Source organism: Lepeophtheirus salmonis, chromosome 13 (genome assembly GCF_016086655.4).
Source record: "Lepeophtheirus salmonis chromosome 13, UVic_Lsal_1.4, whole genome shotgun sequence".
Classification (NCBI taxonomy): Eukaryota; Metazoa; Arthropoda; class Copepoda; order Siphonostomatoida; family Caligidae; genus Lepeophtheirus; species Lepeophtheirus salmonis.
Genome location: NC_052143.2, coordinates 40387975 through 40403362, shown reverse-complemented (window position 1 = coordinate 40403362; position 15388 = coordinate 40387975). Strand labels below are relative to the sequence as shown.

The following is a 15388-nucleotide window of genomic DNA, read 5'->3' as shown; positions in this document are numbered from 1 at the left end:
AATAAAGTATTCGGGCTTATTTTAACAATAAATAGGGATCATGTTTAGCTTCGATTTACAATATTAAATATTATGGAATTAAATGTAAAAAATAGGGATTGTTAGTTCAAATATTCCGGAAGTTTTATTTATATAACTAAATTAATTTAGAATAAATACAATTTTTATTTACATCTCAACTTAGATAATATTAAAAACATTAAATCAAAATTATTCATAAATTTAATAATAATCAGAAATCAATATTTGGTTAATTAACAATGATAATTAAATATAAAACATAATTATTATGTGTATCTTACATGTATATACTTTTATTATAGTTTCTTATTCATAACCAATTATTGTGAATACAGGAAGTATATAACAAAAAACCCTAAAACAAAAATAATTTTCTATTTCCTTATAGTACTTATTACTTATTTTTTGTACAAATAAATTTCTTGCACGATACATTTTTTTATCTCCTTTTTCAAATATTTACTTTGCAAATTAAATTTATCCCTTCAAAAACGGCTCCTTCTTATTTATCAAGAACTTTTTTAACCATTTGAAGTGATGCCTTCTCAACCATAAAATTGATGGCATTATGATTCCTTAGGAATAATGTCATAAATCTATTGTTTGAAACATCCCATTCACCATCTACATAACAGCCCAGATTTTTTGGTTTTCTAGGATGATTCTATGTCAAATTATTACCTTTTTTTCACTCATACAAGACAATCCATTTGGAATGTCCCATCATCATTCCTGTTCTCACAAAAAGCAATAAACCAAGTATTGCATTCACCTCAGTGATAAGAATGGCATAGTACTTTCCAATTTCAATTTCCATATCATCTTCAGTTCCAACTTTTACCACATTACATTCAAGAGCTACCTCAGCATCTCTGTTTGTTGGTATTCTAGTACCCTATGGCACTAGAATACGATAAGATTCTTGTCCAGGCAAAAGTGTACAAAGGTTGACTAATCTCTCTTCATGTAAGTTCTTGTTGACCTTGAACATAGTTGGATTGTCCAAAACATCAAACTTGTGCGTATCACGATAGTATATCAATTCTTTTCGTACAATCTTCTTTTTCATGTCTGGATGGGAGTGGATAATTTGGTGAAGTTCCTCAACACTAGTTGCAGGGCCACCCCATCCTTTGCAAAGCTGGAAACACTTTAGTGTGTACTGACTCTTTTTCTTGCCCATCTCGATTTTTTCAGCAATCCTGATATTAAGAATCTGCTTCTGTTCATTGTACCATTCGTTTTCCATATCATTTAGTACTTTAACAAGATCATTGAAGCCTTTGCCTATATATTTACGGAAATAATTCGATAACAAAAGAGCACAGTCATTTCTAATTCCTTTGGCAGTGAAATTCTTGTTTCTGTATCTGGCAACAGCTGCTTGCTTGCCAAACTCAGCCAAGTGCCCTTCAGCTTCAAGATTTTAGTTGGTAAGCCATTTATTTATTCTGTGTTGATAAGTTGAGTTCTGTTGCACAAGAAGCTGATGTTGGGTTGGCAACTGTGATAGGAGGATAAGGGATAACACAGTCTTTCAAAGTGTCCAGTTTTTCTGCAAGAAGATCTGTATATAGTTGAGGGAATGTTTTCAGAAGTTCTTGTTGTGCATTTACTTAAACAAAATAAATGAATGGCAGTGTTACTCTGTGTGTAAAGTATGCAAGAACTTCCAACTCAGTCCAAAAAACTCTGTATTCAGTAGCAATCGTACTATTTCCACATGCTGATTACTCAAATGGGTTTCATTAAGGAGCATTCTCAAATAAGGCAAGCTTTTAATGATAGATCCACCACAGTAACAAAGCTTAGTGAATCTCTGTTCATGGTACATGGGGATGTACTTGACCTGATTTTCTATTTGTAGAATGAAATCAAAGAGATCAGCTTGGTTATAGCTTCGTGCTGATTTTTGATGACTCGCTAGATTCAAAATGGATTTGATGGCACACTCAACGACACTTGTTTTATCACGAAGAAATGATTTCACAGCTGGGTTGATACCTTCAAGTTTTATTTGGAACTCAAGATTGTTCTCTATTGCAGCTTGGACCGATAGATTAGATCAATTAAATGCTTCAACAGGATGGGAGTCGCACAGTAGATGGTTGGGTGGCGGAAGAGTTGATCCCACAAGTTGTGCAACTTGCTGTTCAATATTTAGATTTTTACTCACAAAATCCGTCATGATAGAGTCAGTTTTCTGCCAAAGATCTTTAGGAGAGACGTCCTCAGTTGTGGGTGTTGCAGATGCCAATCTTTTGTATGTTTCAACAAATAGTTTGATGATGTTTTCCTGGTCTTCATATGCAAATAACAACGGTCTTAGAGAAAATCGACGCTTATCTGAGAAGATTAATATAAGAGCTGGCCCTCTATTTGTTTCTATTGATGACGTTGTATCATAATGTAAAGTTGATTTCAGATTATTTGGTTTTATATATAATGCCATTGCAGCTTCCCTCTCCTGGTGTATTGCTGTGCTTTGCTTGTAGTCAACTTGTACCCTCCAGCATGGAAACACATATTCCTAAATTCAAAATATTGTCAAAAATCGACTTTTCATCAGGAAGTTTTGCAAATATTTCAAAATCTATAAAAGATAGAGAAAACTAATGCTATATTTGGAATCCTTGGGTAGTATTTAGTAGGAATAGAGTCATTAAGCAACTTTCTAGAAGGTCTGGAGCCAATTTTATTGAAAAATAATGTGATGCGATGAATTTTTAGGGGAAATTATGGCTTGTTTCAGTTTTTTGGGGTGCAAACCGCCAAAAAAAAAATCATTTTTTTTGCACATTTGGCTTAATTGGACTAAAATACAGATAAAAAAGACAGGCAAGATGGTTTTGAAAATATGACTTAGTTCTGCCTAAAACCTGGAATTCCAGGTTTTATTAAATTTATAGGAATAACTTTTATATTATCGGACCATTTTTTTAACATGTGCAACTTCAGGAAAAGCAGATTTGAAGGTAAATATGTGATAATTTTCTATTTCTTTTAGAGGATGGAAACAATTGTCCCAAAATGTCTTCCCATTATACCACTGAATTAGTGTCCATTCATTCTTCTAGGAAGATATTACACTAAATTTAATAGATACATTTTCGGCTACTTCCACTACATCTTCAACACCATCAATTTTTTGCTGATTGTACTTTGATTTTCGAAATGACACTAGAGCTGCGATCTTGTAAAAACTTTAAATGATTTTCTGCAAGAAAGTGAATAGAAAGTTTATTAAATGTACCACAAATAACCATTTATGCCAAAAATCCCATTATTATATAAACTTTATTCTGGCCTTTGTAAAGGAAAATCAAATGTGGAAAGTGGGAAAACTTAAAAACCTATTAAAAATTTCTTACCCATAATGATCACATTAAATCTCAAGACGCAGAATTGAACTTCAACTTTGTAGTTCATGGTATAAGGGAGATGCTACACAATTTGACCCTTTCTTACATGTTTCCGATGAATATTTTAGAATAAGATTATGAAAACTGAGAACGGTAAAAATAAAAATGTACCTGTTCAGCCTTATCAGACCAATATATATTGGAAGTTCCTAATCCTTCATTCTCAATAGAAAAAATATCATCTTTATAAAGAGAAATACAATTATTTAGGTATATTAAGTTCTCGAGAAAATGTTTAGTACCTTCTCTCCTTTCATTTATATTTCAATTATATGGGTTATTGGATAGATTTTCAGTCCATTTATGATATTTATGTTTGAAACCATTCTTTAAATAATAATTATATAGTCTCTTAACTGTATATCTCCCCATAGCCAAAAGAGGAAAAAAAAGTTGTCTTACAAACTCTCAATCTACTAATTTGGAATTTGATCTTCCTTATCGAGGACAGCAAAATGTACAAACGCATAGGCTTCATGACTCAATAGAGAAATAGAAGACCTTTCTAAGCATTGATCTACCCATAAGAAACGTCTTTGTAACTTAACCAGTTCAAATGTGAAGTTTTGTGTTGGAACATGTTCATAGGTCCCACAAAATTTTTTCAAGGAACCTTTTAATAGGATGTGGTCCTTGTTCCATATCCACATTGCGAAATGTGACTTTCCATGTGCATGTTCTGAAGATCGGATGCCTGAAATATCTCTAATAGATGAAGTGGAACTCATAATAATATTAATATTACTAATCAACAGAATGATGGCGTCAAAGAATTGAACGATAATATAAACTAAGAACTTGATTTCAGATAAGGCAGTTAAGAGCCTAATCATCAATATTTATTCTTTTCTATGATACAATTTTATACTTTGTCATTTCTGAGAGGCTACATCGGCTTCACTGATGCATTAATATTTATTAAATATCCGTTCAACCTTTTAGTGTTGGCTTTTACAAATAATTGACTTTTTATATTCAAAATTTGGAGATTAATTTATTTAAGTTCCATTGGAAAAAATGATAAAATATTTTTCGGAAAATATTTGCCGACATTGAAATTTTGTATGTTCCCAAAATTGGACCGTTGGACTATTTATCTTTCAGTACCATAATTTTTCAACCTTCCTATTTGGGAATAAAAGATTCAAACGTTATTTTTACCAAGTTTCAAATTTATAAATTATTAAGTATTTTCGAAAATGGTATTATATAGGTACACTTATTTTAAAAATGGATAACTAAATTTGATATTTCATACTTTTTAAAACTAAAAAAAATACATAAAAAATAGTAAATGAAATTTTAAATTTACTTTCATCTGTTTGCAAACATAACAACACTATAATATATATTTTTTTGTAAATATTGATGTATCTTCTAAGTATTAAAAATGCGATTTGATGAAATAATTTTTTTTTATAACCAAATGAAAAAAGATATAGCGTTAGAAAGTCATGCTCCCAACGTTGGGAACGTTGGACTCAGTTCTTTACAAAACTCGGCTCTAAGTTGGTTCAAGCAGTGATTATGGTAGCTTTTCGTTGGTCCTTTGTTGTGTATCTAACTCCCAAAAGCCTCCTCTTGAAGTGCTCAAAAATGTCAAAATCCAGAGCAGAGTAGTCGTGGCTGTGAGAAGGGATTTTTTTTTTGTTTCAAGCTTGTTGAAAAGGATTTTGAACCAAGCCATACGCTTTACTCGATCCAAAGGCTTAAAACCCTGACAAGGAGTTTTCTTGTAGTCATTAAGGCTAAAGTCTTGCTTCACTAAGCGGGGGCATGGTTGTCAGGCTGCTGTAAAATTCACAAGAATTGGTGGTTCTTTTGTTTTTCATTTTAACTTCTAAGATTATTTTTTCCAAGAAATGAGACGTACTAGCTATTATTTTAAAATTCTATTATTTGACTAATTGTAATAAGGAATTAATATTTTAGAGGCAGAAAGATAAATTCGAACTTAAACATGTTTCATATCCAACGTATTTGATTAGTATGTATTAATTAGATGTATGTAATCTATTGTAGTTATTTATATTTAATTTCTAATCTTTTCCTACCTTTAAAATATTCATAACTTCTTACAATGAGTCTAATAATTGGCTTGATGATATATTTTATGAAAACCTTTTCACGAAACTTTACATTGCATTTTAATTAAATATTCTATAAGAAAATTAATATAAAAACTGAAAAAAAAACAACAATCAAAATGGAACTTATTTTAACGATAAATCTTTTTAAGTTGTAATATCATGATTATTCTGTAGTTTTAGCAAAAATGTAATACAATTGAAAAAAAAATATGGAAAGAGTGTTAATAACTGTCATTTTACTTGATTTTTGTATGATTAAACCCATTTTGTAGGAAATGTCTTCAAGATAACTTAAAAAAATATTTCATTTTTCGTTTGATAAAAGGTTTTAATAAATTTTTATTACTGATAGTTTTCAATTACATATTTATTTCATTTCAAATAGGGTTTTGAATCGAAATTATGCTCTAAAAACGTGATTTATAAAAAAAAGCTTTAAGGACCAAACCTATTGCAATTAAAAATATTAAAGGTCATTTTGTATTCAATGGCTTCAAAGACAATAATTAATGTGGGTTTTTAGCTGGCGTACGTTCTTAGACGTGTGTAACAATAGCTTCATAATCATTTTTAATTTGATGTGATGAGCCAAGGAGTTCTCCAGAGCACTCACTCGGGTGCTTTATCTAAACAAACTCGTTTTTGGACCTATTGTAAACTCACATTCCTTATTATTTATTTTATATTTGTATTTACTCTCTTCTTCTTTTTTTAATGAGCAAAAGTGAGTTTACGGATTAAATACTTATATTATTTTTTACTCATTAGATCGCTCTTAAGTCGATTTAATGTTACTTTTTCAAGATAAATTGCTATTTTATTTTTTTGCAAAGGAACAGATGCTTCACTCAATTTAGTCAAATTGTATCAATTCATTGAGTACTGACCTGATTTTTTTGCATAGTAATACACAGAATCTCGTCAAAACTGGTGGCTTGTAGTTTGAGTCCTAAAATTCGGATATAATTAACGAATATTTCATATTTATTTCAATGTTTTTTTTATAATAATAACAAATTATATCTTTTTGTCACCACAAATTAATTTTGTTAATATTTAAAAAAAATATAAATGTAATTTTTCTTCATGTATTATGTTCATTTAAGTAATTTTAGTATTTTAACTTATTTTTACGAGTGCCAATTCGGTGGAATATAAAAAAAATGATACAATCTTTAAAAGACCATTATTAATATAATCGTTTAACAGTTTATCATTTAGTTAAATACTTTTAATTTTTGGGATTTCTTTGTTACAAAATTCACAAACCATGTTATAAAAGGGATGATCATTAAGAGAGGGTTCGAAGATGTCGTGATTCCATCTTAACTATCGCAAACAAGGCATCTGTTATAATAAGATACTGTGCGATTGAGTTTCTCTGAAAACGAAAAGAACAGAACCCGGTCAGAGAGAAATTAATGACTTATAAAAATTTACCGTCGAATTAAAGATTTTTTCTCGAGGCCATGTAAGGACTGTTGTAAGATATTGAATGACACAGTCCATGCCTTTATAGATTGACCCTTTTTAATAATTCTAAGTCAGTTTGTAAAGTTAATCGTTAAAAGGTTTTAAATGTGGAGATGAAAAATTTCATAAAGCGACTTTGTGGACTTTTACGAAGGAAAAAAGAGCTACATCAGAGACCAAATCAATTTACTTTTATTTTGATAAACTTAAAAGCTCTTATTGCAAGCAGGCTGACGTTGTATGCATCTATTGTTCTGGAAGGAGGGATAGGTCATCACATCTGCGAGATATGTTGCCTTATCGCTGAAAATTCCAAAAATAGGAACGGATACATGGTTCACAGCATCAGAAGGGATCAAGTATATTCTATCTGTGATATAACAAGGGAAGAGTTTTTAACAGAATAATAAGGAAATTTAGAAAAGTTTGTCATATTATCTTATTTTTTCATTTCGAAATTTATGTTTTGAATTTAATCTGGAGATTTTAGTTCAGTAGTGACTTTGTTCTGCATGTATATTTATAGAAGATAGAGTTCAACTCCGGAGTACTAAATTAAAACTATAATTTATATATATCTATACTTAATAGCCCTGGACTTTTTTATTATTATATTGATATTATCTTTTGTGCACCTATATATTTATATTAATAAGAAGGAACTGAATTTAAAAAAAAAAAAAAAAAAAAAAAAAAAAAAGACTCTACGGCATTTCATATGAGCTAAAAATACTTATGATATAACCTGAACCACCGAAATATGTATTTATATTTTGTTAAGAGAAAGCAGTAAAAAAAGCAACAGCTTTTTATTTCCTTTTTATTTTTTAAGACTGTAATATAATTAGCTGCCTTTTAGAATTAGGAGAATGGGATTTTGTTTGAGTCTTAGGTGTCTTTAAATGATATATACATATGAGTATAACATGTAAAGTGTTCTTCATTATGATGCTTCCATTTTTTTTCTATCAAGGAAAAAGAGACCCCTTATTTATTGTCTTGCTTTGACATTTAGAAAGTTCATCAGTATGTTTATCATGGTGCATACGCTTGATCAGCGATTGAAAAACATCCAAATTTATTCTGAAAATATCGGATATCAAAAATAACTGATTTTCATTGCAGAATCATCTCTAGTGATGAATCCTATTTTTGGCTCAATGGCTTGGTTAATCAGTAAAATATTCGTTATTGGAGAGGCAACAATCCACAAGTGCTTTAGGAGACATCATTGCATCGTGAAAAATTTGCTGTTTGCAGTGAACTTCATGCTGGATGGATCATTAGTCCATACTTTTACAATGATTATGATAAACGTGTTCGTGGTGGCCTAACTAGAGAAATCGAGTTTCACACATAAGTATATATGTTTATTATTTGTGCTGAAAAAATAAATTTGTCAAAATCTGTAACCGTTTGTGTTTTATTTATAAAAAGTTGAAGTGTTCCTTATAAAAAATCCTTTAGTTGAACTCATAGTAGGTCACATTATCTGAGTAAACTTTATTACATATTTATTAACAAAAAATAAATGTATGTTTGTAATGTGGTTATAGTTCTTAGGGTAAGCATTTATAAAAGGATATAGATTCATTGATAGAGAGAGAGAGAAAGAAACAGTGAACATTTGTACATGTGCTTGTAATTGTAAATACTCAAATTATTATTTCGAAACCATTTCTTATCTAGGTAAAATTAAATATTATAAAAATAATTAATGAACTCATAAATCCGGTTGCAGGAATACATTTTAAGAGAAGGAATTCATGTTCAAAACAAAAAGAATAGGCTGAATAAGTATAGAAATCTGAATGTATAAAGAGAAAGATTAATTATAAACAATGTAAATGTAAATATTATAGATATTTATGCAGGTAATTAGGATTTTGTGAAATGGTAAGATTCACTTTATGATTACATAACAAATTAAATTTGAGTAAGACGGGACGGGGATTAAAAATGTATTCAAAATAATTGAGTCCTCAAGAAAGAGGTTTTTCTCCAGCAGCTCTCCAGAGTGCTGAGAAAAACCCCATGGGTTTTTTTAAAAGTTCTTTAGGATTTCCATCCTCCAATATTCTACCCTCACCCATGACTAAGACTCGTTCATATTCTACGATATTAGAGAGGCGATGAGCAACAGAGATCAATGTAGAGTCCTCAAATGCTTCTAAGAGGGTATTATGAAGCGCTACTTCTCTATTGGGATCTAAAGCTGAGGTGGATTCATCCAGTATGACAACCCTTGGTCGTCTTAGAAGTGCTTTAACAATGTTCAACTCTTGACGCTGACCCAAACTAAAGTTGTCGCCATTTTCTGTGACACATGTATCGAGTCCGTCTGGAAAGTTTCGCACGGTTTTACCACAGTCCGCCTTATCAAGAGTAGACCATATTAACTCATCGGAGAAGTCATTTTCAGGATCAAGATTGCTTCGAATTGTTCCTGAAAAGAGAACAGCATCCTGAGGGATCGTGATTACAAATTTTCGAAGTCTTGAGAGGGGTATGGCATTAATGTTAATACCATTTATCGTGATCGAACCTTGCAAAACCCGAGAGAGACGAACAATTCCCATGAGAAGTGTAGATTTCCCACTTCCAGAACGTCCACATATCCCAACCTTTTGACGATAGGGTATCTCTAAAGAAAAACCCTGCTGTATCCCAGGTAGTCTTCTATATTCAAATGATGGAGCTAGACACACTGAATTAAACCGTATGATCAACCCCTCTGAGTCATTTTGTAAAAAGTCTCCAGAAACGCGAACATCCTCTTCAATTTCGTCATGTTTTCCTCGTCCTCTTAATAAGAAACTTCGTCTGGATGAATTCATTGAGGATGCATGAACTGCCTGGAATTCGGAAAAGTCTTCTTCCTCAGATGGAAAGTGTGTGTACTCAAGAACCCTTTCTACTGCATTCATGTAATTCTCAATGTTTGCAGCAAATTTCACAACCCAAGCTAAATAAATTGGAACTAGGAGACTATAATTGACACTCAATCCAATTGAGGCAGATGAAGTTACTTCTCTTCCCTTGCGTGGAAAGAATAGGTTTACAAGAATGGAGAGAAACACGAAAATTGCTCCAGCTGCATCCAAATAAACTCCTAGCCATCTACAACCACTTTGAAGTATGAGAAACGCTGAAGTATTCGTATCAACTTTTTCGCATAGTTCGTTGATAAAACGGGTTTGTTCACCAAAGGCCCTAACAGTGATGAGCCCACTTAGTGTGTCTGAAAAGTGGGACAGAACTGGTGCTCGAGTAATACTATCCAATCTTTGAAGTTCTCTGGATGAGCGTCTATAAAAGTGCTGAAGCCACCAATAGATGGATATCATGGGCAAGGCAAATATAAGAAACACAGGGCTTTGAATAGAATTGACAGCCAGTGCAGCGATGCATACAAAACTCAGCATAATCAATCTTTGAATGCAGGGAGGGATTTTTTGATCCACTATGAAAATATCATGAGAAATACGATTAATGATCCTTCCAATGGGAAAAGCCTCAAACAGCTCAAGAGGGCAGTACATAATGTTTTGTATCATATCATTATGCAACTTTGTTCGTGCTCGTGCTCCTATTAGCTGACCAATCAGGTTAGCAACGCAAGATATGAGAATAACAATCACGGAGAGAGAGCCATAGAAGGAAAAGTAGGCAATGAGCTTGTCAGAATTTTTTTCTTCCATGGACCAATCTCTGAGAAGGAAATCCATGTACACTTTAACTGACTGCAGAACAAAAGACAAAATCACAAAAAATCCTGCCAAAAAAATCCCTCCTGCTTTGAAGTAAACGGTAAGAACACCAATATCAATTGATCCATATTCTCTGTTTTCATGGGACTGGCCCCCCTGTGACTTGTACACCAGACCCTCCTCATCCTCTTCCTCATCGAAGAAGTCATCTGAAAATCCTGAAATGGATGAAATTTGGGAAGAATTGGAGGTAAGTCTCATGACTCGATTATGTGGGGGCTCGAGGACTATACTTCTCCTTTTAAGAGGTGCCACTGTATCAGTAATAAATCCTTCAGGTTCCGAATTACTGTGCATAGGCATCAAATTGCTTAACACCATAGAGTCCCGATGCAACGAGGACCTTCCTCCAGCATTACGATTGCTAGTCAAATTAATATTTTTATTAGTATTCACAATGAAGCTTCTCATTCTCTGAAATTCTCCAGCATGATTGGATGGACGATTTGGAGGTGTTTTAGCTCTCCGAACTACAGATCGATTCATAGATGAAGAGGTAGATACTGAGAGTTCCTTTGAGTTGGTATTCCATGATAAAGTACGAGCAAATAAATTATTTCCATTATTTATTTTTGATAATTTCTTTACTCTACAAAATGAGGGCTCTTCCTCTGTTAAAGAATAGTCGATGTATTCATCAGATGGGAGTAATAAATCGTGAGTTAGATTGGATTGAGATCGACTATCAATTCGTAAATGGCTTCTATAGAGTTTACACGAAGAAGCTGAGGAAGGTAGTTGAGACAATGACTTTCCAAAGAGGAAGGAACCTCCACTTGATCCGGATGATGTACCACCGGAATGAGATCGATGTCTTCGTATGAGAAGACTATTGACTGGAGATATTTCAAGAGGGAAATTGTCATCGGATTTATTCAATTGCAGTTGACTCTTTTTTTTAGGTGTGTTTTTGTTCTTTACCTTGATCCCTAGTTTTGTGACATTGCGAAGTAATTTCCATCTCTCCTGAGCTGTTTTCCCTTCAACAAGACCCTTATTGTCATCACTAATTCGAGATAGTCTATTTTTCGACAACTTTGTACTCAAAAGCTCTGGACATAAACGAGTGACATCTTGAATAGTTCCTTGAGCCTTTATCATTCCATCCTTTAGAGCAACAATATGATCTGCTCGATGAAGAAAATCTAGTCTTTCTGTCGTTAAAAATACAGTTCTACGTCTTTTGAGTAGAATTTTCAAGACTCCTTCTTCGAAGACATGAGATGTTATTTTAGAATCAAGGGAGCTGAAAGGAGCATCCATAAATGTACAGTAAGATTTAGAATATAGACATCTTGCTATGGCCAGTCTCTGCCGTTGTCCACCAGAGAGAAGAACACCTCTTTCACCTATCTCTGTATCATCACCATGAGGAAGTAAATCAATATCAGTTTGAAGATCACAGGCAGCAATGACCTTTTTGTATCTTTTTTCTTTGAAAGGTCTCCCCAATAAAATGTTATCTTTTATGGTCGTGTTCAAAAGCCAAGGTCTTTGTCCAAGAAGAGCAACAGTGTCTGGAACATTCCACTTTACAGAACCAGTGATTCTATCCATTTCTTCAATAAGGGAGGATATTAGCGCTGTCTTCCCAGAGCCGGACGGTCCTATGACAATAGTTAAGGAACCCGTCTTTATCTCAAGATTAATGGATTGCAAAACATTTGTTTCACATTTGGGCCATGCAAATGTTCCATTTTCAACTGTGAAACATGTTTCTGGAAGCCTTTTCGCTCTCTGGATAAAGATCTCACTCTCTTCTTCTTCCTCTTCCTCTTCTTCATCATCATCCTTCCGGTCATCAAAATATGTACAATGTTTATTCAATTTGTTATTTTGCTTGTAGATAGAAACCTCAGCTCGGTTCAAAAACTCGGCGAGTCTCTGAGTTGAGACTTTTCCCTTAATAAATATTGGAACTGTAACTGGTACTACCGAGAGGCATACGGTTAATTGACTCAATAGAGCCATAGATGTAAAGAGGTCTGCTGCCGTGAAGTTATGGTCCTCTAATAGAACAAAGAGTCCTAGGGTGAGAGTCGTGACGAGTGTGGTTGAAATGGACGCAAGAAATGCCATAAATGACCATAGAAAGGAATCTCTTCTCAAAAAAATTAGTTCCTTTGTTCTAGCACAACGAATACGTTTCAAAGCCCATTCCTCCATCGTAGCTAGTTTAACCGTTTTCATTGAAGCCAGAGTTTCAGTTGACTTGAATAGTCTATTGTCTTGGCTGCAAAGTATAAGCTTATTATTCTCTGACATGAGTTTTCCAGTGAGAACTTGGAGTGGTAAAATAACGCATGTTCCCAGTATAGCTCCACTAACTCCGGATATACCTAACTGATCATATAGTAGGAAAAGAAGAACAAGTATCTTGAGAGGCAATGACCAAATATAATGAACATTCCAAATAAGCTCTCTAATATTAATGATATCCTCTGATGCTAAATTTGTAATGAAGCCAATGTCAATATTTCCCTCGTTGCTGTAGTCCTCATCCAGAGAGCAACTACCACCCATGCAGCCCTTACCTTCATCATTGACAGGTTTCAAATTTATTTTACGATGGATTTGCATGGGATTGGAGGAGCCAACAGGGAGTTTAAGAGATTTTTCATATAAAAGCACATGAAGAGCATTCTTTGCCCTAATCCCTGAAACTGTTAAAAGGTGATTTGAAGTCTGTGAAAGGGCACCTTGGCCCAGAGCAGCAAGGAATATAACAATGGACACTACGCGTGGATCAAAAAATAGCTCAGAGACAAAAAAGGAATCATAATATCGAGTATCTTTTAAAGGGTTGATTGTGACATTGCTGATTAAATGTAGACTTGCATTTTCATTCTCTGCAGCAATTGAATTGACTATGATATTTATGCTTAGAGCACAGGCATATCCCAAAATATCTGCAAATAGACGAAATAATCCTCCAAGGATAACAAATGACCAATTCATTGTAATACATTCCCACAAAATAGAGGATTTATCTCTGCTCAATAGAGTTTTTAACTTTTGAAAATACTTTTTGGTTCGCTCTTCCTTGGGTAATTTGTGAAGGTCATCAATCTCAAGCGGAGCTCTATATCCTTGGGTAAGTATGGGATTAAGCCACCAAAAAGTGAGCCTACTGAATGAAGAAGCTTCATTATATAAATAGACGTGGCTTTGGGGAATAACTGGTCTTTTCGAGTAGACTGGTCCGTCCATGTTTGAAACTAATCTCAAGTATAGTCTTTGTATGATTCCAATGAACCCAAAGATGAACTGAAGTCCATAAGACGTTGAGAGAAGGAAGGCACACCAAGTACGAATGTATCGAAAATCACTATTTTCAAGTAGGCAGAACCCTTGGATCAAGGTATTTGCGCCATAATGCAAAAATAAAGGAATAGAATAGCGAAGATGCCTTTTCTCAACGGATACAAAATAAGCTCCACTTGCTATGATAGACACAATGAATAAAAATGAGTCAACAAATGAGACCGCCATAAAAATATTTGTTTTCGACCAGAAACAAACAACTTCCACTGCGGAAAAGAGAGCCACAATGAACTGAAAAATATAAATGGCAGAAATAAAATGATGGGATACATAGCGAGCATGAATTGGGCCGTTGTTGATTCCTTCAAGACCAAAACAGATTCCTCCGGAGCCGTTTGCACTTCGAGCAGAGTTCTTGGAGGAGTTGCTGATCATGAGATATACTTGTATCATTGTGACAATATAGCAAAAAAGGGTATTGGTGGATATTTGAGTAAACTCCAGGACACAATTGGAGTACTTTTTCTCCGTCTCCTCTTTGAGGAGAATAGAGTAATAATAAAATCGTTGTATTTGGCTCAAACATAGTGTCAGGGATTCATCAATGGGTGGCTCTTCCTCAGACATGTTTTGACCATGGAGTATTTTGAACTAGTTGATCCCTTTATTTAGGTACAACATTACCTGTAACAAAAAAAGGAAAATTAATATGATTTCTAAATAATTTGGTGCCTTAGAATGATAACAGCGTTTATTTAAATATACCACATACAAAAAAAGTTATGATCCACTTATAACAAATAAGATCAGACAGTTTGATGTGAATCAACAACCAACCTATTACTTCTTTGATTAAGAAGAAAGAATGAGTAAGTGGTGAGTATCTTTAGTAATATTTGAAGGTATGCAAATAAATGAATACTCAAGAAACCGTTTTTTATTTCTTACTTTAACAAAATTGCATGAGGAAATTATTCAGCTTCGATCTCAGATCTCATTTACACATACATACATATTATTTATGTCTAAAAAAAAAGTAATTGTATTTCCATTATTTGTAGAGATAAAAAAGAAAGTAATTCTGTGTGTTTTGATAAGCTGTCAATTTTGCATGTACCTTACTAGTGTTTTGGGTTGAAATCGATTTTTTCTCTTTTTGTTGGCTCTCCTTCAGTGAGCTGAGATATTATACATCCCAGGATTTATAAAATGCTTCTTATTCTTTCAAATCCATATTTTATCGTCATTTCTTTTCAGTTTGCTTCTGTATCATTAGAACTGATTACATGCAATTATTTATTTATCTTGATAATGCCTGTTTACGATTTATTCGTATATTTAGCTTTTC

The 15388-nt window shown here is 33.2% G+C and overlaps 1 protein-coding gene across 1 annotated transcript in view; it reads right to left on the bottom strand.

Moving 5' to 3' along the window:
- Positions 1 to 8413: 8413 nt before the first annotated feature.
- Positions 8414 to 15388, bottom strand: part of Sur (Sulfonylurea receptor) — a 128684-nt gene continuing 121709 nt past the window's right edge. Inside the window, exon 3 of the mRNA XM_040724140.2 lies at positions 8414 to 14724. Within this exon, the coding sequence (XP_040580074.1) occupies positions 8989 to 14667 (5679 nt within the window). The 5' untranslated portion in view covers positions 14668 to 14724 and the 3' untranslated portion in view covers positions 8414 to 8988. The remainder of the gene's footprint in view (positions 14725 to 15388) is intronic.